This window comes from Natator depressus, chromosome 6 (genome assembly GCF_965152275.1).
Source record: "Natator depressus isolate rNatDep1 chromosome 6, rNatDep2.hap1, whole genome shotgun sequence".
NCBI lineage: Eukaryota > Metazoa > Chordata > Testudines > Cheloniidae > Natator > Natator depressus.
In genome coordinates this window covers 29086894-29111529 of record NC_134239.1, presented here as the reverse complement: position 1 = coordinate 29111529, position 24636 = coordinate 29086894, and the positions used below count along the sequence as shown (strand labels likewise).

General features: G+C 44.3%; 2 protein-coding genes and 1 long non-coding RNA gene across 8 annotated transcripts in view; 1 reads left to right on the top strand and 2 right to left on the bottom strand.

The window, feature by feature from the left end:
• Window positions 1-24636, bottom strand: part of SERGEF (secretion regulating guanine nucleotide exchange factor) — a 464594-nt gene that overhangs the window by 331468 nt on the left and 108490 nt on the right. The window lies entirely within an intron of this gene.
• Window positions 5397-8166, bottom strand: LOC141988870 (uncharacterized). Its single transcript, XR_012639852.1, has 3 exons — window positions 8101-8166; window positions 6302-6341; window positions 5397-5559 (listed from the first exon to the last, which is right to left on the bottom strand). It is a non-coding gene; the product is annotated as an uncharacterized LOC141988870 (long non-coding RNA).
• On the top strand, window positions 16513-23509 carry LOC141988364 (uncharacterized). Its single transcript, XM_074954145.1, has 3 exons — window positions 16513-16928; window positions 17517-17955; window positions 23437-23509. The coding sequence occupies exons 1-3, from the start codon at window positions 16523-16525 to the stop codon at window positions 23507-23509; spliced, it is 918 nt and encodes a 305-aa protein (XP_074810246.1). The 5' UTR covers window positions 16513-16522.

Here is a 24636-nt window from a genome sequence, read left to right as displayed (position 1 = left end):
GTTGGCCTTTCCAGAGGATGAGTCTGGTGTTGCATTTATGAAATCTGTAGTCCTAATGCAAAAGGGACTGTTCTTCATTTACACAGACCCCCAATTATGTCAAAGTGTAGTAAGAATAGGGTCGCCAACTGGACCTCTTGACTTGATCTGCCCATTAATAACCAGTCATCCAGATATAGGAAGACAGTGTAGCCACTGCATCTCATCTGGGCAGACACCATAGAGAAGACTTCATGAAGACATGGGGTGCTGTCACCAACCCAAATGGGAGTACTTTAAACTGGCTGTGATCTTCTCCTAGCATGAATCTGAGAAACTCTCTGTGTGAGTGGTGAACATCCACATGAAAGTAAGCAGCTTTCATGTTGAGGGCCACGAACCATGTGTTTTCCTCCAGGAAGGGAATTATTAATGCCACTATTATTATGCAGAATTTTCATTTTCCAGTAAAGACATTTAGTTGGCATAGATCAAGAATTGGTCCCCATCCTCCATTTGTCTTGGGAACCATGAAATATGGGAGTAGAAACCCTTCTCTTGATGGCTCTCTATGGCCCCCTTCTGAAGGAGAGACTTCACCTCCTGTCCTGATGAAGTATCTCCTCTGGAGAGTGGTCCCTGAGAAGGGGCTCGGAAAGGAATTTGGGGGGGGGGAGGAGTGAGATAAACTCATTTGTGAGCCAGAGTGCATGAACTGTAGTACAGTTGTCTGTTGTGGCCCTCCACTTGTGTGCAAAGTGGGTAAGGTGACCACCAAAGGTTTGGGGGGCAATATGTCATAGCATCAATATCTGTAGGCAATCCTTGAGTGTCTCATCAAAACAAACCCTTGGAGGATGGGTGGGACTGGGTAGCGTCCACAGAGGTGGAGGAAGCTGCAGACCTGTGTCTCTGAAACCTTTGTCATTTGTGTAGTGGTTCATAAAGGCTCTAGTGATAAAATGCTGGGGTGGGGGCATTCTAGGTCTGTAAGCTTGCATGTGGTGTTTTCTCTTTGAGGCCAGAGTGTAAATGCCCAGGGAGCAGAGTGTTGTCCTAGAGTCTTTAAGAGAGTATAGTGACTCAGTCTTCTCATTGAAGATATTAGATTCAAAGGGCAAATCCTCAGTGGTTTTCTGGACCTCCCTGGTGAACCCAAAAAGCAAAACCACGATTCTCGCCTTATGACTATAGCTGTGGGAATGGCCCTAGACACAGCATTAGCTGTATCCACTGCTGATTGAAATGATGTCTTCGACCCCAACCTGCCTTCACCAACTAGGGCTGGACCTGAGCCCTCTCTTCCCAGGGAAGTTTGTCTCAGAATTTCAGAAATTCAGAGTATTTTAGGAAGTCCTACTTCGTTAACAATGCCTGGTAGTTGGCAACTCTGACCTCGGTTGCCATGCTCTGTAACAGTTACTCGTATTGCCTGTGATCATCAGGCAGGGAATGGGATGATGTAGCAACTGCCTCATTGGGTGAGAAGGATGACAATTCTCATGAGTGGCGGACTAAGTTTGATTTCTTCCTCTGCAAACTCCAATAGAGTCAGGTGGTACTGTCTGGGAGAGGAAGGTAGGTGTGATTCTTGCATGGATCCAGGTAATCTATTATACAGCTCTAATGGGGCCCAGTAAGGCCAGTAGGAAGGATTGAGTGGCTGGGAGAAGCCCCAAAGCATTGGTCCCTTGGGTACTCATAACCAGGAGGAGGAGGAGGAGGCTCCAAGACCTGCTATAGGTTCTGGATTTGATTCCCTCAGGGGGAAGGCTTCTCTGGAGCATCAGATTCATCTGATGAAAAGGTAGGCTACTGTTCTACTGCTGGAAGAATTCTATGACTTGTGGATACAGAAGGGGAGGATCCCCTTCTCCTCAAAGCGGTTTCTGACGTGGAAACGTCTATAAGGAGGACTGGGCCCAACAGAAGAGGGAATCGAGGATAGGGCAGAGCAAAAATATAATCCAGTGAGGTAAAGGCTTCAGCCCTCAGCCCTTCATGGAGCTCATGGAGTCTCTGAGGTGGAAACCAACAGACCCAGGACATCCAATGATCTGGTACTCAGAGAATCCCCAGTTGGAGTGTACTGGAACCATCAAATGGAAGTCCAATAAGGAGCTCCCAGACAGGACTGACAAGTGTTAATCTTTTGGCCTGTGAGACAAAACTGGAGGTGGTACCACCAGATTCTTCTTCCCTTGCACCTTTCCTTCTTCAACAGAAGGTTTATGCAGATTTAATTCCTTAGGATCAAGACGAGGAGGGATCCTTTTTCTTAGAGGCAGACCTGGATAGTGATCTGTCCTCATGCCTATGGTCATGAGAAGGCATGGCCATGACCTCTCATGAAAGGGTTTCTCAGGCTTAACTGTTTTAACCCCAACTCCAGAGCTCATGCTAAGAGGTGCACTGCTCGCAGTCTGAGGCCGCTGCTCACAGAAGTGTCCTGGCCTGGATATGACTGGGGACTCATGGTGTTCTCCAGGAGGTGCTTTCACAGACAGAGGTCACATCCCTCATGGGTTTGAGGAGGAAAGGAGCAGCAGATGTTGCACTTGGCAGCGATTTGAGCTTCTCCAAGGCAATCAAGGCAAGAGTTCATTGCTGATGGAGAAGGAACAGGGGTAGGAGATACAGTTCTTAAACCTCAGGACTCTTGACATAGTCCTTCTCAGTGAGGAGAAGCTCCCTGAGGTGGGGGCACTAACTAACAATACTGGCTATAAAAATACTAAAACACTGTAACTTATTAAAAACTATTTACACTATATATTTCCAGGTATTGGAAGTAGACACACAAAGAATTCCGACTCCAGCCATGTAGCGATAAGAAGGAACCAGAGAGGCGTCAGTCCTTTATGCCCTTGGCTCTGAGCACAAGGGGAGCAGATGCGTGTGCATGGACCATATGACACTACTTATGACAAACCTCCGGTCTCAGGAGCATGGAGCTCATGCATATCTACCTGCGAAGGCACATAGGAAGCAGCACCTGAATAACCACACAGATCAGTTCCTCTTTATCTGTCAAGCTGAGTCTATTATAAAATTCCCCCATGCTGGTTGCAATGCTTTTTAGTTAGAAAATTATCATCTATAATATTTAGAAATTCCAAGTTTGTTTTATTAGTGGCAGCATGAGACCTCCAGCATGTGTCACTCAAGGGATTTACGATTGAAGTTCTCCATGATAATACAGCTTTTTTCCCCCTACCTGTGATAGATAGGTGCTTCAGAAGCCGATCATCCTGTTCTCGAGTGTGATTTGGTGAGTGTAGCGGATACCACGTAGCACCCAATCTTGTATTTTACCTGTTAGGACACTGATCTAGCAGCATACAAAATCATTTGTTTCTGAGTTGTCAGTGACTTGGAAACTGGGTGATGCCATTTTTAACAGAGTGCCGCCACCCGCTCCCCTTTTACCCACCTTCATCCTTCCTAAATACTAATAGGTTATGACAATTGATTTTAATATTCCAACTATGCAAATCTTTCCCCCCAGATTTCATACTGAAGTGCTTTGTTGAATCAGGGCTTAAAGGAGGGCATTTCCTTTGATACAAAATGTAGCCTACAAGCAGAAGATTCAGCCAAGCTAAACAATGGAAAAACTTTTCCACTACAAGGGTACATGAACTGATATAGTATCTCAGCCTCCGTCAATCAAATCCACAGTAAAGACAGGTAAAGTTCCTGTAGGAAGAGGACTATAAGCCCCTTCCTATTCTTGTTGAAGCCCTTTCTTGTCATCACAGGGTCTCTCTGCAATTCATTCAGGCTGAAGAATCACAAGGAGAGGGGAATGTGTGCTAGTTGATTTTTCAAACAACATTTTTCCGAACAGTGCCAAGTTTGTATTTTAATGAGTAAGAAGAACAGCCTGTTAAAATGACAACAGACCTAAGTTATACTGCATTTTAAATGAACCCTTTTAAATGCTTAAGAGTGCTTAAGAAAGAAACACACCTCTTCTATAAATAAAACATACATTAATCCACGGGGGGAAATATATTGATCTCTTTTTAGGAAAAGGAAGGGGTATTAAAAAAGCCAAATATTTTAAATATTTCACACACATTTTTATATTTGTCTTTTCAAATCACAGCCTACTAGTGAAATGGGAGCTCTTTATAGGAGAATGAAGAGCTTGACTAGTCATGGTTTCTTAGAACCACACATCAACATCCTGAAAAATATTTTGTGTGAAATGCCATTCCTTTTTTCTGATGTTACAAGCCTGTTTTCATTTGCCCACTAACCAGAAAAGATGCTGAATAACCCAGTATTTGTATAAATTCTTTACCATTTACATCAATCATCTCTTCTTACCTTGTAATTTGTCATCTCAGCATACAGCTTATAACTATTTCTATTAAGGAAAAACTTGAAGCACTCATTCCTGAAAGAGTTAGCCTCTCTTTCCCATTTCTCAAAGGAGTATTTTGTGGAGGCTACTGTTTGAGATAAAAATAATTTGTTCTCTGTCTTACAGAGACTTGCGACATTTTGTAGCCTCAAAGTGCCATTAAAACACATGCACACAAGTACAAAAGCTTGTGTCTAACTGTGACTTACGCATCTGCTTAAAATTAAGCATGCGTGTATGTGCTTTTCTGAATAACAAAAACTATTTGGTTTAATATTAAGCAGGAAAAACCTTAGAACTGAGTTGTGTTAGCTTTATCAACCCTAAACCCTAACAGTCGCAAATAGAATATATACAATCACCTTCCATTTTAACTGAATGCTTTCCCACATGTTTTGCTATAGAGGCTCTCACTTGACCAAGAGAGACTGTAACTTGGTGGCTTTACTTGTTGGCTGAAGAGCCTGGGGCTAAGCAAACCTGATGATTTCAGAATAAGCCCCATTTAAGGGGAATCAGGCAAATTCCCCATAAAGAGCAGAAGGTGGCTGCAATAATGGGAACAAGAGCCAGGCTTAAGGGGTGTCACGGAGTCACTGGGTAAGTGCTCTGGAACTACTCCGTATGAAACCAGTCAGGACTCAAGGGGAGCATGCCTCCTCTCTCTGAGCATACTGTCTCCAGGGCAAGAATCCTACACAGCTTCAACCTTCCTGGGTCTGACCTCGGAGCATTCAGCATCCCTTTACACACCATGCGCTTCCCGCAGCAAGTCCGCCCCAGAGGGACTCCTGGGGAAACTAGAGGACCCTGCACCCCAACTCCGCAGTCAGATGTGACTCTCAGCCAGCCGGTAAAACAGGTTTATTAATCGACAGGAACACAGTGTAGAACAGAACTTGTTATTACAGAAATCAGTGACTTTCAGCCAAGTCCATTTTGAGAGTCCTGAGCCAGATGCCCTGAACTCCCCCTCTTCCAGACTGCCAGCTTCCAGCTACACGACCTCTGGCACCCCGCTGTTGCTCATCCTCCTTCTCTTTGTCTTGCTTCCTGGCAGAAGTTGTCACCTGGTCGCATCCCCCCACCTCCTGGGTCTCAGGTTACATAGGTGCAAACAGCTGGGCAGCCTCACCTGCCCTGAGGGCCTCAGCAAAGTCACACACCCAATTCCCATCACCGAAGTATTGGTGTAGTACACTGGGAAACTATGGTACACACAGTATTAGTACAGGACAGCAAGACTCACATGCAATATAAAAAGATGAATAAAACCCCCTTTGTCACAAGGGGTGATAAGGAAAGGGAAGGGCAGCAGAGAGAGCCAGGCAAAAAGCTCAGAGTAGGGAAAAGCTCTCCAGAGAGAGAGGCCTGGGAGAGATCCTGATTAAGCAGGGAAGAGACAGAGAGACCCAGAGAACTTAAGAGGTTTTGTAGGAAGAGGCCCCTGGAAAACTGCAGGACAGGTAAAGGAGCAGACTTAGCTGATTAGTACAGGGCCCTGGGCAGGAACCCAGACTATAGGGTGGGACACGGTCCCCCTACTGACCCGAAAGAAGTCCATCAAAAGGGTTATCGAGCCCAGTAAGGGAGCTAGAGGTTGAGTCTAAGACAGGAAATGCTCCAGAGAGAGGGAAGGATTTTTGTTTGTGTTAAAGACATTTTGGGGACTTTCAGTTTGGACAATTGTGACCCTGGAAGGGGTGGACTTTAGTTGGTGACCCAGCCAGAGGGCCAAGCCACTAGATGAGAAACTGCCACAGCAGCCATCTGCAATGGGCACTTAGCCTAGAAAGAAAGCTGCTATGCCAGACCTGGCCAAGGGGGGCACCAAGCAGCGAGTGGATTCTGTTTCAGGGGCTAAAACATCAAAGGCTAAATTCATCCTGCCTGAAGACAAAGATTCTTTCATGTTAACAAGGACAGCAATAGCGTCCACCTTGTGCTTACTGATTAAGAAAAGTTTTCCACTTCCACTGCTGTCAGTCTCCTGCAAACCAACAGAACAATGCATTCAGCACAAAACAAAATGAATGAAATGTTGTTGACCAAATGAAAAAAACTGTCTAAAAACACATCAGGACAACAAAAACTCTTTTAGAGGGGAAAAATTGAGGGCTATGTAGTACATTAAAGTTAAATATAGCTTCCACCCAAAGGCTGTCCAAGCACAACTTCATTGTTTGGCGGTCAGCTCATGGCTCCCCAAGCCCTTTTTCATTTCTCTCGCTCCAATAACCTACAAATATGAATACACTGCACTGCAGTCTAGGATCTAGCAGTACTCGCCCACCATCTGGCAGCAAAAGTGGGATCTTTTTGATTCATAAAAAAGCAATTAAAAGTCATTGTGAATGGCAGGCAGCACATGAAAGTTGAAAGCTCACTTTATCAAACTGATATATGCCGCCCCCAAGTTCACAGCTACCGAACACAATCTCCTTGTGTGTGGTCAGAGGGGCTTGTGCATCTGCCGCGTTTCGTGGTCATGTAATCATTCTCACATAAACTCATGTGTGCGTGTATCAAGTGGCACCCCCCAGAAGTTTTTCCCCAGGTACACGCCATCAGTCTCTGTGAAGCTGTCCCCACTGCAGCTGCTGGCCGCAGTGCCTAACCTGCCGAATCCACACCACATTAAGGCTACACCTTGTGGCCCAGCTTGCCCAGGTGCAGTGTCATGCCCCATCCCTGAGAGTAAATACGGGCTGTGGAAACATGATGAAGCCAGGCAGGCAGGTGCCGGCCTCCTGGTGCAGGAGCCAGCCCCATGGCAGCGGTGAGGAAGCTCAGGGCTGGCTGCCACACTTCCACTCAAGTTTGGCCCCAAAGCCCCGTCATGACCAAAATTCAGTGAGTGGCATTGTGACCTGGTGCACAAGGGTGGTTTGGCCCCATGAAACATGACACCTCTCTAGCAGTGCACACACAGCATATGAGAAGAAATGAAGAAGGCCTTTTCCAATTGAAACTGAAGAGAAGGGGGAATTGGGTAAGCAGAATTTAAATTACCCCAATTCATCATTTGTCCAGGACACCAGGGATAACACCTTTAAATCAGACAAAAAGTCCCACAATATTTTTTAGGACCATTTGTCATAGTACCTTAGCTGCAACGCAGGAGCAACCTGCACAGTGCCTGGAGATATGATGTGCGGGGAGGCAGATTCAAGAGAGTGACGCAAGCAGTAAGCAGAGCTAGCCCCTCCTCTCTCTGGCTCATCTTTAGCCCATCCATCAACACCTTACTGTGCACTCATATCCAGGGAGAGTCCCTGGGGAGCCGAGGTCTGTGGAGCATATGGTGCCCGGTAAGTTTTCAAATCCTCTCCCCTCTAACACACACACACACACACACACACACACACACACACACACACACACACACACACACACACACACACACACACACACACACACACACACACACACACACACACACACACACACACACACACACACACACACACACACACAGCAAAGTAGTACTATACCACTGCCACTGCAAGAAGCTCCTCCCCATCTGCAGAGGAAGGGGCAGTATCTATTGCAAAATTTTCTACCTGCTCCTGCCAGCCATTCTGGCTTGTCACTAGGAGTGAGAAACAGAGACAGCACTTCAGCAACAAAACTGGCTTCTCCTTCATTTTTCGGCATGGCAAGCAAAAGACACACATGAACTATGAAACTAACAAAGAAGGGCTACTGATAAGAGAGGCTTTTCCAAACTTCACGGTTCTCAAACCTACCAAAAGCAGGGGGGAGCAGGTGATGTTTTTCCATGCTGCAATGTCTAAGCGGCAGACTCCACATGAACCAGTTGTTCTGAACACACACAGCACACACACAATAGAAGCAGTTTCCCTAGCAACAGCATCACAGTAAAATTTTTCTGAACAGCTTCTCACCCTCTACTGAGGTTTCTTTCCGATTATTGGTTAGCACATAGAATTACCTGGACCAGCTGACACCTTGTGTCTGGTCTGAATGTACTGGGGTGAAATTATTTGATGAGCAGAGTTTATGGGAGAGTAAAATCACTCCACCTGTTTACTTCTGAAATTACTTTTAAAACATTAAGCACAACATCCAACATGGCTAATGTACATGATGACACTGCACATAATACAATATTCTGCAATCTTCAGTTTGTTCTCTCACTTGTATGCAATTGCCTGCTTTAAATAAGGACAGTAGGAGTTTCTTCAAGCCTCTTCCTCCCCAAGAAGAGACCTACGTTTCTAACAATTACCAGGACAAAAGAACTCTCCAGGATGGGGTTTGCATCTCTAAGGCACAGTCATGTTTGTATGTTCTTTTATTCTTCCACGAACACATGCAACCTTTGGCATATTTGTTTAAAAGACTGTGAAAATTTGCTGTGCATCATCTGTAATAAAATATAAGCCTTTTGTAATGAAAATCATTTGGGTGACTGATTTGTAAACTGTGTTGGTTTGTCTTGTTTTATTTAGACTACATTCTTCAGACAAGGGAACATGCATCTTTCTCTTTGTGTTTGAAGTGCCATCAAAATTTACTGTTACAGAAATATCTATTAATAAGTTGTGACAAAATGTAATGGTGAAAATGCTGTAGCTTCCTCAAAAGGAAAAAGGAAAATAGTATGTATAAAGAGGTAAAACAAATATCAACAATAAGAAAACACGGATTGTGATCAGTTATTGCTGCTGAAATGAGGCAAAAGTTTTTAAACTCAAAGATTCTGTGGCCTCCTCAAGATTTTGGAATGTAATCTCTTCTCTTTGCATGAGGAGCTGCAAATGTAACTCTATGATCAACCAAATGACAATATGGAGACTACCTAGGCAGATTACTAACAAGACAGAAAAAGACCACACAAAGCTTTCAACAGCTATGATTTCACTCTCCATGGTTGAAAAGCTGGTGTGACTGCATAACGTAATATTTGAAAGGGAGAAGGAAGGTAGTAGTGACTCAAAATTCATCATTATAACAAATAGGACCCTTCCTAAATTTAAAGTATTTCTTATCATACATGAAAAGAGAAAAATGCTTTTCCTGAATGTAGAAGTTTGAGTCCAGTTTGGCAATACATATTTTGAGTAGCATATGAACTTATAAAGAGACGCAACTTCTAACTACATGTATGGGTTATCAATACGTTGTATAGGTTTATTGGAAGATGATGATGTTTCAAGGTTCATCAGAAAGACAGGCACCTTGGAAAATTTCAGCCACTACATGATTTCAATACCCAATTCCCATTAAAATAGGAATTAGGCATCCAGATCACCTTGTCAGCTCTGTAAATCTCACCCAGAAAAGAATTACATTAGTATAGTAGACCTGCAGGAAAACTCAGCTTTTCTTGGCCTCTATTCTTCAATGATTCTACCGGAGGAAAACCTACATTATTTCCAATATCTAACAATGGTCAAAGTGTAATTAACCTTTGCAAAAACGTATATAGGGATGTGGTGGATTCTCCATGACTTCAAGTCTTTAAATCAAGACTAGATGCCTTTCTAAAAGATAAGCTATTACTCAAAACAGAATTTATGGGCGTGATGCACAAATTGCTGAGTGAGATTCCATGGCCGGTGTTAGGCAGGAGATCAGACTAGATGATCATAATGCTCCCTTGTGGCTTTAACATCTATGATTCTATGTACACAGTATGGTAGGAGTCCGCCTTCCCTGATGAAACCAATCATGCTGCATAACTTTGACACACAAAATGTCAACAATTCCCCTGAGCAGCTGGAAACCTCTCTTGCAGAGTTTGTTTGGGAGGTTTCTATTTATTTGTTTTATTTTTACTTTGATTTGTTATTTTTTCGTCTGTTTATTTAAGCAAAGGTGAATTTATGCTCTTCCTACTTTTCAAAGTGGGTGTGTGAGGGATTTCTAGCACCCAAAGCTACACAAGAGATAAGTATATGTACTCAATCCAAAGGTTTTATATAGTATATCAGACTGACGCTCATACAGCATAAGGGTACCTTGTGTCACGTACCCTCAAACTGCCCCTCCTCTGATTGCACAAGTCTGACTGAGTTTTCTCAAATGTCAACAGACCTAAGGTCCATGCAGGAAGGAAAGATGCTATAATGGACAGGGCACTGAACTTGGACTTAAGAGATCTAGTACTAATCCCAGCTCAGCTACAGACACTCTGTTCTTGGACAAATCACTTAACCTACTCTGTGCCTCCGTTTCCTATCAGTGAAATGGGTATAGTACTGCCTACCTCACTGGGGAGTTGTGAGGATAAATCCCTGAATGATTGCAAGGCACTCAGATCTACACTGATCAGGGCCTCAGAAGTACCAAAATAGATAAGTACAATTCACTGTAAATTTCCACTCAAAATGGGCTAATGAAATGTCTCATAAGTAATGTTTAAAAAGTCAAAACATTTTTAAATCCCTATACCCTTCGTTTACCCAATGATAAAAGTGAGTTGGGCTTTTAAGACTCTTTCATTAGCCTGACATAGTGGACAATAAACCAAGCAAGAACTCCCCTAACTCTCAACAGTCTCAGTCTAGCTGTGACTATCCTGGGTTTTGCAGCGTCCCACTGGGTGGTAATATGTCAGAGTGCACTCTGGAACTTTTAGTGCACAATAGCAGGGTCCACATGGCCAGTTAGTGTGTGGCAAGCTAGTACACTGTAGATTCATACCCTGGCTTGCCATGCACTAATTCTCCATGTAGACAAACCCTCAGTCTGAGTTCCAAACCTTGCTCTGCCACTGGCTTCCTTTGTGAACATAAGAATGGCCATACTGGATCAGACCAATGGTCCATCTAACCCAGTATCCTGTCTTCCAACAGTGGCCAATGCCAGGGAAAAAACAGAACAGGTAATCATCGAGTGATCCATCCCCTGTCATCCACTCCCAGCTTCTGGCAAACAAAGACTCAGGACACTCAGAGCATGGTTTTGCATCCCTGCCCATACTGGCTAATAGCCATTGAGGGCCCTAATCCTCCATGAATTTATCTAGTTCTTTTTTGACCCTGTTTTAGTTTTGGTCTTGACAACATCCCTGGCAAAAAGTTCCCTAGGCTGACTGTGCACTGTGTGAAGAAGTACTTCCTTTTCCTTGTTTTAAACCTGCAGCCTATTAATTTCATTGGGTGACCCCTAGTTCTTGTGTTATGAGAAGGAGTAAATAACACTTCCTTTTTCACTTTCTCCACACCAGTCAAGATTTTATAGACCTCTATCATATCCCCCCTTAGTCATTGCTTTTCCAAGCTGAAGAGTCCCAGTCTTTTTAATCCCTCCTTATGTGGAAGCTGTTCCACACCCCTCATCATTTTTTATTGCCCGTCTCTGTACCGTTTCCAATTCCAATATATGTTTTTTTGAGATGGGACACCCACATCTGCATGCAGTATTCAAGATATGGGCATACCATGGATTCATAGTGGCATTATGATAATTTCTGCCTTATGATCTATCCCTTTCCTAACGGCTCCCAACATGGTTAGCTTTTTTGACTGCCACTGCACACTGAGGGGATGTTTTCAGAGAACTACCCACAGTGACTCCATGATCTTTCTTGAGTGGTAACAGCTCATTTAGACCCCATCATTTTGCATGTATAGTTGTATTTTGAATGATTCTGTTTTGTCATTTAAGCTCTCTGTACCTCAAGTCCCCCATCTGTAAAAAAGTGTCAGTAACACTTTTTCCCCCATCCTTTTTATGTCTCTTGTCTATTTAGATTACAAGTTCTTTAGGGCAGTGAGACTCTCTGCTCCTAGATATAATGTATGTACAGCTCCTACCACACTGGGGCCCTGATCTCTCAATAAATACTAAACAACAACAAAAATCCAAAGTTTTCGAGATTTTGGTCCATATATTTTTCTCTCAGAAAGCTTACTTGCAGAAAATGAGTTTAGCCCCTGGATTCAGTAGTGACAGAGTGCTGCAAAATGACAGATCATTTTGTTATGCTTCCAAATCTCTGCTGAACTTAAAGTTTTTGTGCATCCTTAAAAATGGGCTGTGAGCAAAAGAAGGTACAGAAATTCTAACAATAGCAAAAGGCCCCAAGGGAAATAGATGATAAAGAAGCAAAATATAACTAAGTGCCCAGCTTGTTTTTTTATCATTGGCACTGACCTAGATTTTGCATTAAGGCTTAGAGTGGATTTTACAAATAGAATGACTACCGCTTCTAATGGAAGACATCCTTAATACATGTAACCTCTGGGAGACAATGAAAGAACTAAATATAGGCAGAAGTTAAGTCTCTAGAAAAAGTCTCGTGTTTTGTTTTCATCACACTGTTCATTCAGTAGGTTTACAATGATCTCGTCTTTACAGACATGACTAATCTTTCTCAGAGTACTTGTATCTGTCCTATCATCCAAGTGCCTCTCTCTGGTACAGTCTATAACATAGACAAGCTCTAGCAAACCTCAGAAACAAATGTGGAAATGGGAAACATCACACTATAAGCTGAGGAACGGTAGGAGAGACTCCATTTACAGAAAAAAATATTATGGTTTCCAAAGAGAAGAATGGGGATAGCTCTTATTTTGTTTCAAATCTTTTATAGAATTCCTGGAAAATTTAAAATTGTAGAACAAAGAGCTAGAATGTTATCTTAATTGTAGCACAAAGGAACTGAAAATTCAATTCTTGGTCCTACCCTTTTGCTCTCTGACCGAAGTATGGGAATCCTCAAAGGTATTTCAGTTCAGAAGTAAAGGAGAGTAGCACCTGTCATTACTCAAAATCAAGCCCTAGAAGTAAAAGTAAAGGAATAGTAATGACGGACAGCAATCGAAGCCAATTGTTCCTATTCTACTTCTTGTGGCCTCAAAGTTGGGCATCGTGGGTGGTATAGCTCAAAGGGTGGAGATACAGTAAAGATACTCAGGATTTTGTCCAGAAGTCAAATAACCAGAGGTGGGGAAGAAAAAGGACAACTGTAAACAGACAATGCAGAGTGAGTCATGACCTGGATGTCACACATTATGATAACTGTATAGATCCAAATAAAAGTGCTTAGGTATCAAAACCAAATAAAGGTGAACTGCTGGCGATTCACTCTTGCAGGACTGTTTTAAATAGAGAGTAAGAGCTCTTATCTGAAATAGGCATAACAAACAAGCTTTAAGGAAAAGTTTAGTTTGGGCCAGATTCAAAGCCCACTGAAGTCAATGGAAAGACTCCCACTGACTTCTATGGGCTTCGGATGAGGTACTGTATCAGTAAACTGCTTAGCTATTGGCTCAGGAGCCTTTCAGGCAAACTGTCTGTATTGTGAGCTCAGAAGTACTGACAGTAACACATCTGAACTACTGCAATCATTGCCCCGCCCCGACAAACACACACAATACTTATACGTGCCTGGTGTAATGTTAACAGAAGCTGGAGTTACCTAAGGGAGTTAAGCACCCAAATCCCAAACTCTAACGCAGAATTTTACAATTTCTCGCACAGCAACTCATTAAAAATGCAGCCTTGCATATTTTAACTATTTGTTTCTATCTAAAGTGTACTTACGGTGTTTGGGCTGCTATATTCTATTATTAAGTGTTAAAGAAGACATCATTACTTCACTCTACCATGAAAATAAATACAAAAGGAACAGAAATAAAACTGAGACGTGAATGGCCTACCACCACATCAGCACCATGTAATGTTTTCACTGATTACAGATTCTTAATTCCTGACAAAAATACACAGATGATAACCAAAAACTTATCAACATCTTTCTCATGACAAAATCAGCTCTGGGATAACTTTAGCAGAAATGATAGCTAGGCAGAACATCTCCTTTTTTTTCCATCTATTTAATCCCTGTTGTGGACATGTCATTGGATATCCAAGTGTCTGTACTTCAACGGCTGCAACTTCCAATGCTTCTTTGTGATACTAAACTCAGCTACAGGATTCTATGGACACTAGTGGAGGGGGAGAATGTATTAAAAAGTGGATATTGAAAAATACAAAATACACATTTCTTCTTCGCAAGTGGGGTGGGGGAGGTAACATTCTGAAATGACGCTAAGTGCTGCCATTATACTGCCGAGAACCAGGCGCTATCCCTTTCAACTCGAATGAATGCCAAACGGTTAACATCCTTGAAGAGATTTTTATTTTGGTTAAAACAAAAACAAAACACTCAAGTTTTCCATTTTTTTTATATGCACTGCATTGTATTTTTAATGTAAAAGGCAAACAACATTCAGAGGGTTTGAGATATGAACATTAAAAACAGTATATAAATAAAATACACTGTGTAAATACATCTCTTTTTTACTTCAGCAATGAAAGATGAAGAATTTTCATAAGCAAGCAAGCTCACTTAATAAAAATGAAAACAAAAACTTATACAAGCTCATGAGCTTAGCGGAAGAATTTTTAAATAGGGAGAGAAAACAGGGCAGTGAAATTCGGGTTTTTTTATAAAATGAAACCTGAAACCAGCCTCACCAAAACTAAAGGCAAGGCCCTAGTGTTCATCTTATTAACTCAAGGGATCGGGAATACCATGAATTCTGGAAAATACAATCTGCTCAGAGCAGAAGAGAGTCTATGTTTAGGTACATGCCACTCTCGATTACTGGCAAGAATGTCAAAAATATTTCTTTCCCTCCAACCTCATGAGTAATTGTAGCCTGTGTATTTATTTCTTCCTGTTCCTACGATACAAATATCATTCCTGTTCATAGAGAGTGCATTAAGGAATGATGGTCTTGTGATTACAGCACTGGACTGGTAATTCAGGAGATCTGGGTTCAATTACCAGGCCATGCCACTTTCACAGTAATAACTGTTCCTTCTCAAGTTCTCGTCTAAGATTACCATTGTATTTTCATAATGATTGACAAGGAGGATTTTACTTCAACTGATCTCCTTTAACTCCATGGGTGGTCTCCTCCATTGACTACAAAATCTGCCAATTTTTACATTGGTGACCGGAAACCACTTACAGCATCCCCATGAAATAATGTCACAAAAGTAGTGTAACCCAATAAAAGTTAATACTTGATGCTACAAGTTAGATACATATTTGAATGCTTTGCTCTCATCTCTTTTCAGAAAATGAAAGCCAATTCCATACTTCATGAGAGTAAAGGTCAATGGACTTACTGCAAAGCTCCATGACCCAAAAGTTAGAATTAAAAGATGAGTACTTTCCCCTTCAGTTCCTTTTAATCTGAGGATCTGAAAGTGGTTCAAAAAGGAGAGCAAATATTGTTATACCCACTTTATAGACAGGGGAACAGAGGTAGAGAGAGGTTGATGGACTTGTCCTGCATACAAAAAGCATATGAAAGAGCACTGGAATCAAATAGCCTGACTCCCAACTTTCTGCTCATGCCAATAGACTTTGCCACTTCAGAGAATCTTTCTCTACACCTATTAAATGTTGTGATTAATCTCCAGTCTCCAACCGCCTTTCACTGTTATGTTGGTGCCATAAAAGGAAGCCAGGGAAGAATTCAGCATCCATTCCAGACAGGAGGGTGTTCGAACCAGTTTATGGCGGACATTCACCAGACAGCAGTACAAAAGGTACTGAATAAGAGCTCTGGTAACCACAATTGGAAAAATTTCATCCAATAACTAAAATCCTGAGGCAAGGCTAATTCCAGAGAATGTACTGGCTGTCTGTGCCCTGGTCTACACTAGGACTTTAGGTCGAATTTAGCAGCATTAAATCGATGTAAACCTGCACCCGTCCACACGATGAAGCCCTTTATTTCGACTTAAAGGGCTCTTAAAATCGATTTCCTTACTCCACCCCTGACAAGTGGATTAGCGCTTAAATCGGCCTTGCCGGGTCGAATTTGGGGTACTGTGGACACAATTCGACGGTATTGGCCTCCGGGAGCTATCCCAGAGTGCTCCATTTTGACCGCTCTGGACAGCACTCTCAACTCAGATGCACTGGCCAGGTAGACAGGAAAAGAACCGCGAACTTTTGAATCTCATTTCCTGTTTGGCCAGCGTGGCAAGCTGCAGGTGACCATGCAGAGCTCATCAGCAGAGGTGACCATGATGGAGTCTCAGAATCGCAAAAGAGCTCCAGCATGGACCGAACGGGAGGTACGGGATCTGATCGCTGTATGGGGAGAGGAATCCGTGCTATCAGAACTCCGTTCCAGTTTTCGAAATGCCAAAACCTTTGTCAAAATCTCCCAGGGCATGAAGGACAGAGGCCATAACAGGGACCCGAAGCAGTGCCGCGTGAAACTGAAGGAGCTGAGGCAAGCCTACCAGAAAACCAGAGAGGCGAACGGCCGCTCCGGGTCAGAGCCCCAAACATGCCGCTTCTATGATGAGCTGCATGCCATTTTAGGGGGTTCAGCCACCACTACCCCAGCCGTGTTGTTTGACTCCTTCAATGGAGATGGAGGCAATACGGAAGCAGGTTTTGGGGACGAAGAAGATGATGATGATGACGAGGTTGTAGATAGCTCACAGCAAGCAAGCGGAGAAACAGGTTTTCCCGACAGCCAGGAACTGTTTCTCACCCTGGACCTGGAGCCAGTACCCCCTGAACCCACCCAAGGCTGCCTCCTGGACCCAGCAGGCGGAGAAGGGACCTCCGGTGAGTGTACCTTTTAAAATACTATACATGGTTTAAAAGCAAGCATGTGAAAGGATTACTTTGCCCTGGCATTCGCGGCTCTCCTGGATATACTCCCAAAGCCTTTGCAAAAGGTTTCTGGGGAGGGCAGACTTATTGCGTCCTTCATGGTAGGACACTTTACCACTCCAGGCCAGTAACACGTACTCGGGAATCATTGTACAACAAAGCATTGCAGTGTATGTTTGCTGGCGTTCAAGCAACATCCGTTCTTTATCTCTCTGTGTTATCCTCAGGAGAGTGAGATATAATCCATGGTCACCTGGTTGAAATAGGGTGCTTTTCTTCAGGGGACACTCACAGGAGCCCATTCCTGCTGGGCTGTTTGCCTGAGGCTGAACAGAAATGTTCCCCGCTGTTAGCCACAGGGAGGGGGGAGGGTTGAGGGGGTAGCCACGCGGTGGGGGGAGGCAAAATGCGACCTTGTAACGAAAGCACATGTGCTATGTATGTAATGTTAACAGCAAGGTTTACCCTGAAAGAGTGTAGCCAGTGTTTTATAAAATGTGTCTTTTTAAATACCGCTGTCCCTTTTCTTTTCTCCACCAGCTGCATGTGTTTCAATGATCACAGGATCTTCTCCTTCCCAGAGGCTAGTGAAGATTAGAAAGAAAAAAAAACGCACTCGAGATGAAATGTTCTCCGAGCTCATGCTGTCCTCCCACACTGACAGAGCACAGACGAATGCGTGGAGGCAAATAATGTCAGACTGCAGGAAAGCACAAAATGACCGGGAGGAGAGGTGGCGGGCTGAAGAGAGTAAGTGGCGGGCTGAAGAGAGGGCTGAAGCTCGAATGTGGCGGCAGCGTGATGAGAGGAGGCAGGATTCAATGCTGAGGCTGCTGGAGGACCAAACCAGTATGCTCCAGTGTATGGTTGAGCTGCAGCAAAGGCAGCTGGAGCACAGACTGCCACTACAGCCCCTGTGTAACCAACCGCCCTCCTCCCCAAGTTCCATAGCCTCCACACCCAGACGCCCAAGAACGCGGTGGGGGGGGCCACCAGCCAACCAGCCACTCCACCACAGAGGATTGCCCAAAAAAAAGAAGGCTGGCATTCAATAAATTTTAAAGTTGTAAACTTTTAAAGTGCTGTGTGGCATTTTCCTTCCCTCCTCCACCACCCCTCCTGGGCTACCTTGGTAGTCATCCCCCTATTTGTGTGATGAATGAATAAAGAATGCATGAATGTGAAGCAACAATGACTTTATTGCCTCTGCAAGCGGTGATCAAAGGGAGGAGGGGAGGGTGGTTAGCTTACAGGGAAGTAGAGTGAACCAAGGGGCGGGGGGTTTCATCAAGGAGGAACAAACAGAACTTTCACACCGTAGCCTGGCCAGTCATGAAACTGGTTTTCAAAGCCTCTCTGATGCGTACCGCACCCTCCTGTGCTCTTCTAACCACCCTGGTGTCTGGCTGCGCGTAACCAGCAGCCAGGCGATTTGCCTCAACCTCCCACCCCGCCATAAACGTCTCCCCCTTACTCTCACAGATATTGTGGAGCACACAGCAAGCAGTAATAACAGTGGGAATATTGGTTTCGCTGAGGTCTAAGCGAGTCAGTAAACTGCGCCAGCGCGCCTTTAAACGTCCAAATGCACATTCTACCACCATTCTGCACTTGCTCAGCCTGTAGTTGAACAGCTCCTGACTGCTGTCCAGGCTGCCTGTGTATGGCTTCATGAGCCATGGCATTAAGGGGTAGGCTGGGTCCCCAAGGATACATATAGGCATTTCAACATCACCAACAGTTATTTTCTGGTCTGGGAATAAAGTCCCTTCTTGAAGCTTTTGAAACAGACCAGAGTTCCTGAAGATGCGAGCGTCATGTACCTTTCCCGGCCATCCCACGTTGATGTTGGTGAAACGTCCCTTGTGATCCACCAGAGCTTGCAGCACTATTGAAAAATACCCCTTGCGGTTTATGTACTCGCCGGCTTGGTGCTCCGGTGCCAAGATAGGGATATGGGTTCCGTCTATGGCCCCACCACAGCTAGGGAATCCCATTGCAGCAAAGCCATCCACTATGACCTGCACATTTCCCAGGGTCACTACCCTTGATATCAGCAGATCTTTGATTGCGTGGGCTACTTGCATCACAGCAGCCCCCACAGTAGATTTGCCCACTCCAAATTGATTCCCAACTGACCGGTAGCTGTCTGGCGTTGCAAGCTTCCACAGGGCTATCGCCACTCGCTTCTCAACTGTGAGGGCTGCTCTCATCTTGGTATTCATACGCTTCAGGGCAGGGGAAAGCAAGTCACAAAGTTCCATGAAAGTGCCCTTATGCATGCGAAAGTTTCGCAGCCACTGGGAATCGTCCCAGACCTGCAACACTATGCGGTCCCACCAGTCTGTGCTTGTTTCCCGAGCCCAGAATCGGCGTTCCACAGCATGAACCTGCCCCATTAGCACCATGATGCATGCATTGGCAGGGCCCATGCTTTCAGAGAAATCTGTGTCCATGTCCTGATCACTCACGTGACCGCGCTGACGTCGCCTCCTCGCCCGGTAGCGCTTTGCCAGGTTCTGGTGCTGCATATACTGCTGGATAATGCGTGTGGTGTTTAATGTGCTCCTAATTGCCAAAGTGAGCTGAGCGGACTCCATGCTTGCCTTGGTATGGTGTCCGCACAGAAAAAAGGCGCGGAATGATTGTCTGCCGTTGCTCTGACGGAGGGAGAGGCGACTGACGACACGGCTTACAGGGTTGGCTTCAGGGGGCTAAAATCCACAAAGGGGGTGGCTTTACATCAAGGAGTAGTTCAGGCAGGACTTCACGGAGGGTTCCAATAAGAAATGGTGCACCTAAGTTATTGTTCTTATTGGAACAAGGAGGTTAGCCTGGCCTCTGATTGATACATGGCTAGATTTACCTCGCTGCACCTTCTCTGTGAGTGACTGCAGTGTGACCTAGAGGAATGAGTCCCCTAGACAGGGGAGAAGGCAAATGAGTACAAAACAAATCTGGTCTATTTCTTGTTTTGATCCACTCCATCTATCTTTTACATCTTTGGCTGGCAGCAGACGGTGCAGAAGGACTGCAAGCCATCCACATCTCATGGCTGCTCGGCAGAAGATGGTACAGTATGACTGCTAGCCATCCTCATCTCTTGCCTGCCTGGCAGAAGATGGCACAGTACGATTGCTAGCCATCGTCATCTCTTGCCTGCCCGGCAGAAGATGGTACAATACGACTGCTAGCAATCCGTACTGCCTGCCTGCTCACCATTAGACGGTTCAATACGACTGACTGCAGGACTAAAGAGAATGACCTGGTCAAGTCACCAAAAATTTAGTCCCTGCGTCCATGTCTGCCCAGGCGCTCCCAGCCAACGTGGCCAGGAGCACCTCGGACATGACGAGGACGGCTATCAGTCATACTGCACCGTCTGCTGCCAGAAGGCAATGGGTTGCTGCTACTGTGTAGCAATGCCATACCGCGTCTGCCAGCACCCAGGAGACATACAGTGACGGTTACCTGAGCGGGCTCCATGCTTGCGGTGGTATGGCGTCCGCACACGTAACTCAGGAAAAAAGGCGCGAAACGATTGTCTGCCCTTGCCTTCACGGAGGGAGGGAGGGAACGGGGGCCGGACAATATGTACCCAGAACCACCCGCGACAATGTTTTAGCCCAATCAGAGTGCTCCATTGGGCTGCTCTGGACAGCACTCTCAACTCAGATGCACGATTGTTTGCCGTTGCTCTGACGCAGGGAGGGGCAACTGAGGACACGGCTTACGGGGTTGACTTCACGGAGGGTTCCAATAAGAAATGGTGCACCTAAGTTATTGTTCTTATTGGAACAAGGAGGTTAGCCTGGCCTCTGATTGATACATGGCTAGATCTACCTCGCTGCACCTTCTCTGTGAGTAACTGCAGTGTGACCTAGAGGAATGAGTCCCCTAGACAGGGGAGGAGGCAAATGAGTACAAAACAAATCTGGTCTATTTCTTGTTTTGATCCACTCCATCTATCTTTTACATCTTTGGCTGGCAGCAGATGGTGCAGAAGGACATATTGCCTGCCTGCTCACCATAAGACGGTTCAATAGGACTGACTGCCGGACTTAAGAGAATGACCTGGTCAAGTCACTAAAAATTTAGTCCCTGCGCCCATGTCTGCCCAGGCGCTCCTGATCGACCTCACACAGGCGACCAGGAGTACCTCGGACATGACGAGGACGGCTACCAGTCGTATTGTACCGTCTGCTGCCACAAGGCAATGGGTTGCTGCTACTGTGTAGCAATGCCGTACCGCGTCTGCCAGCACCCAGGAGACATACGGTGACGGTTACCTGAGCGGGCTTCATGCTTGCGGTGGTATGGCGTCCACACAGGTAACTCAGGAAAAAAGGCGCGAAACGATTGTCTGCCCTTGCTTTCACGGAGGGAGGGAGGGAGGGAAGGGGGGGACTGACGATATGTACCCAGAACCACCCGCGACAATGTTTCAGCCCCATCAGGCATTGGGATCTCAACCCAGAATTCCAATGGGCAGCGGAGACTGCGGGATAGCTACCCACAGTGCAACGCTCTGGAAGTCGACTCTAGCCTCGGTACTGTGGAAGCACTCCGCCGAGTTAATGCACTTAATGCACTTCTGTGGGGACACACACACTCGAATATATAAAACCGATTTCTAAAAAACCGACTTCTATAAATTCGACCTTATTCCGTAGTGTAGACATACCCTGAGAGACCTAAATGCACATCCGTTGAGAAACCACTTGCAGGTGTGAGAACATTATTATTATTATGAGACCTGATTCCTTGCAGAGCAATGGGGAGCCATAGGCTAAGATTTTTAAAAATTAGGTGCCTAACGCTAGGCTCCAAATACATTATTTAGGCACCTAAATAAGTGGCCTGTTTTTAAAAATGGATAGTCAATGGCAGCTGCTGGGTTGCTCAGAATTTTTTTACCATCAGGCCACTTATTCAGGTGCCTAAACACTATTTCAGAGCCTAACTTTAGGCAAACAGGTTTGAAAATTTGACCAAATGTCCTTTTTGAGCCCATTCAGACCACCACCATAGGTCCTGCGGGCTATTGTTTTTAATCATGGGACTGCCTTTTCCAAAAAAAAAAAAGGGGGGAAAAAAGCTCCACTCAGAGAGCTCTACTGAGCTGGCATTTAAAATTAATGGGAAAAGTGCTTCTCTGAGTGACTAACAGAGATGCAGATTTCCCATGCCTCTGCCAGAAGATACTGTGCATGGTCATTCTTCAGAAGGTCAGGCTCAGACAGCATACGGTCTCACCTTGCCCTGCTCCTACCGCATGAGCTCTGCTGTCAGTGACAATAAAACAAGAGGAAAGACCCTGAAGACTAAGCCACACATTTACCTGGCATTTAAGCTTTTATGGTACATTGGGTGTTTTGTTAAAGCCCAGAAATGCACACACTGCAAGCTGTTTTCTGAAGGAAATGATGTCAGTGTCTGAGACAGATGCATTTTGGAATGGCACCCAGTGAGCTGTTTCAAAGTGGTAGCCGTGTTATATATGATCAAGTGTTGTCCACTTTATGTATATATCCTGTGAGTCCTCTGTTTCAAGGCTTGTTGTCTGAAGGGGGTTAAAGCCTTGTACAAAGGTGGTATTATACAGGTTAGGAAAATAGGTTAAGGGTAATATGTAAAACCATGGCAACACACTGCCTAAGAGATGTTTGTAACCCCTTGCTGAGTGCAGCTGAGTTTGATGGGTAACAACAAGCGATACTGTGGCTGCTTCAATAACCTTCCTTTGGGAGCCTGCAGGGTTGAGCTCTAGTCTGCAATGACTGTGGTTGGTTAAGGGCAGAAAGTTTTATCCTATTTGTTCCACTGTATCCCTCACAGTTTAATTTAAACATTAAGTTCATGCTGGCAGAGTACCTTTCTGATACCTCAATTCCCTGAGCCTATCTATGGGATTTATGTGGTCCCAGTTACCAGTGTCTGAGCACTCACAATCTTTAATGTATATATCCTTACAATATCCTTGTCAGATAGGGAAGGGATATCTCCATCTTACAGACTAGGAACTGAGAAACACATGGTAAAATGTTCAAAAGCTCCTAAATCCTATTTGCAAAAGTGACTTGCAATGGGATTAGGCTTCCACATGCTTAAATAACTCTTGAAAATGGTGCTTTTGAACATTTTACCCAGAGAGACTAAGTGATTTGCCCGAGGTGGTTCAAAGAGTTCTGTGGCAGAGAAGGGAACTGAACACAGGTCTCAGGTCCAAGCTAGCACCTTAATCATTGCACCATCCCTAACCTCCTCTTTACTTTGCTTAGCCAGGCTATACTGAAGTGGATGCATAGCTCAAGCTAAGATTTGCCAACATGGATTCAAGACGTGCAATGGTACTCATTATCTTTGCAAATAACTAGAAATTGCTGTGGATGTGCGTCTATTTCTGGGCTGAAATGAAAAACTTGTGCTCATGTTTGTGACATTTTGCTTTTGCCACCAGATACAGTGAACTGGGCTTAACCAACAAACCAGTAGCATCACCATCCTGTCTTTTACCTCATCAATACAACTAACTTACCATCACTGACCTCTGCTGTGGCATGAGAATGGGCAGCGGGGAGGAAGAGGAGAGATTCCTCCCTGTTTTTGGCACTTAGGCTGTATTGCTAATTCCCTTCTTGTTCTGTTTTTCTTTTACACACAAAAACTTCAGGCTTCTCAACTTCCACTTCCAATTTCAGATTCAAAGACTGGGATATATAAAAAACCTGGACTATCACCAAAGCTCTTGCTTCCCTCACCTTATGCCTGATCCAAATCCCCCTGAAGCCAATGGGAGGCCTTTCATTTACTTCAATGGGCTTTGCATGAGACCCGTTAACTTCCACTGAAGTCAGCTATTGAGGGGATGACGGCATTTAACACCTTGCAGGACTGACTGCCTAAAATGTTGACGACTCTGAAACTAGCCTATATTCCATTTATCTGTGGCAGTTATTGGGCCACATATAACAATGTTTCTAAAAAGTATTTTCCCTTTTAGTTACTGTGGTACAGACCTCTACAAACTACAATATGTATATACAGGGTACTTATTTTTGCAGTTTCCACATTTCCCTAGTTGGTTCACATCTAAAGCAAACCTCAAAAACAAAACAAAATTAATAATGATAAAAGTTCTTTCACTCCATCCAGTGTCAGCTATAATTAAAAAAATAATCTTTAAGGACTAAAAAAATCCCACACTTAATTGTTCTGTTTTACTTACCTTCTTTTTTTTAGGTCTTCACTTACTCTCTTGACACAGATACACAAATAATGTACTGAATCTCCAATAAAAGAGGGCTATTTGGGGCCATAATCAATGTTTCTTCTGCCTCCTATCTTCAATTCACTGCAACTCAGAGAGAAGTACTTTAAAAGTTCTTTTATGGCTCATTTCAAAATGCCCAAGGAAAAGTGTTTCAAAGTGCTCTTTCTGGACTTGGTCTTTGCTTTCCCTTCATTCCTGATGTTTAACACTACATTCATGCAACAACCACATTCTGTGATGATGCAGTGTTCCATTTCTGAATGGCATTGCTTTTTATTGACCTTGTAGCGCCTTTGTTTGTTTGTTTTTTTTTAATTTTATTCTTCATGACACAACTAATAAGCCAATGTTATTAAGTGAATCAAACTAGATTGAAGGGTCTTTTTT

Bases quoted from the DNA above. Each gene is read 5' to 3' on its own strand.
- LOC141988364 (XM_074954145.1), top strand. From the start codon at position 16,523: ATGAAGGACAGAGGCCATAACAGGGACCCGAAGCAGTGCCGCGTGAAA. The intron at 16,929-17,516 runs GTGAGTGTACCT...TTTCTCCACCAG, and splicing joins AGGCGGAGAAGGGACCTCCG to CTGCATGTGTTTCAATGATC. The intron at 17,956-23,436 runs GTGGGGGGGGCC...TTTTGCCACCAG, and splicing joins CCCAGACGCCCAAGAACGCG to ATACAGTGAACTGGGCTTAA.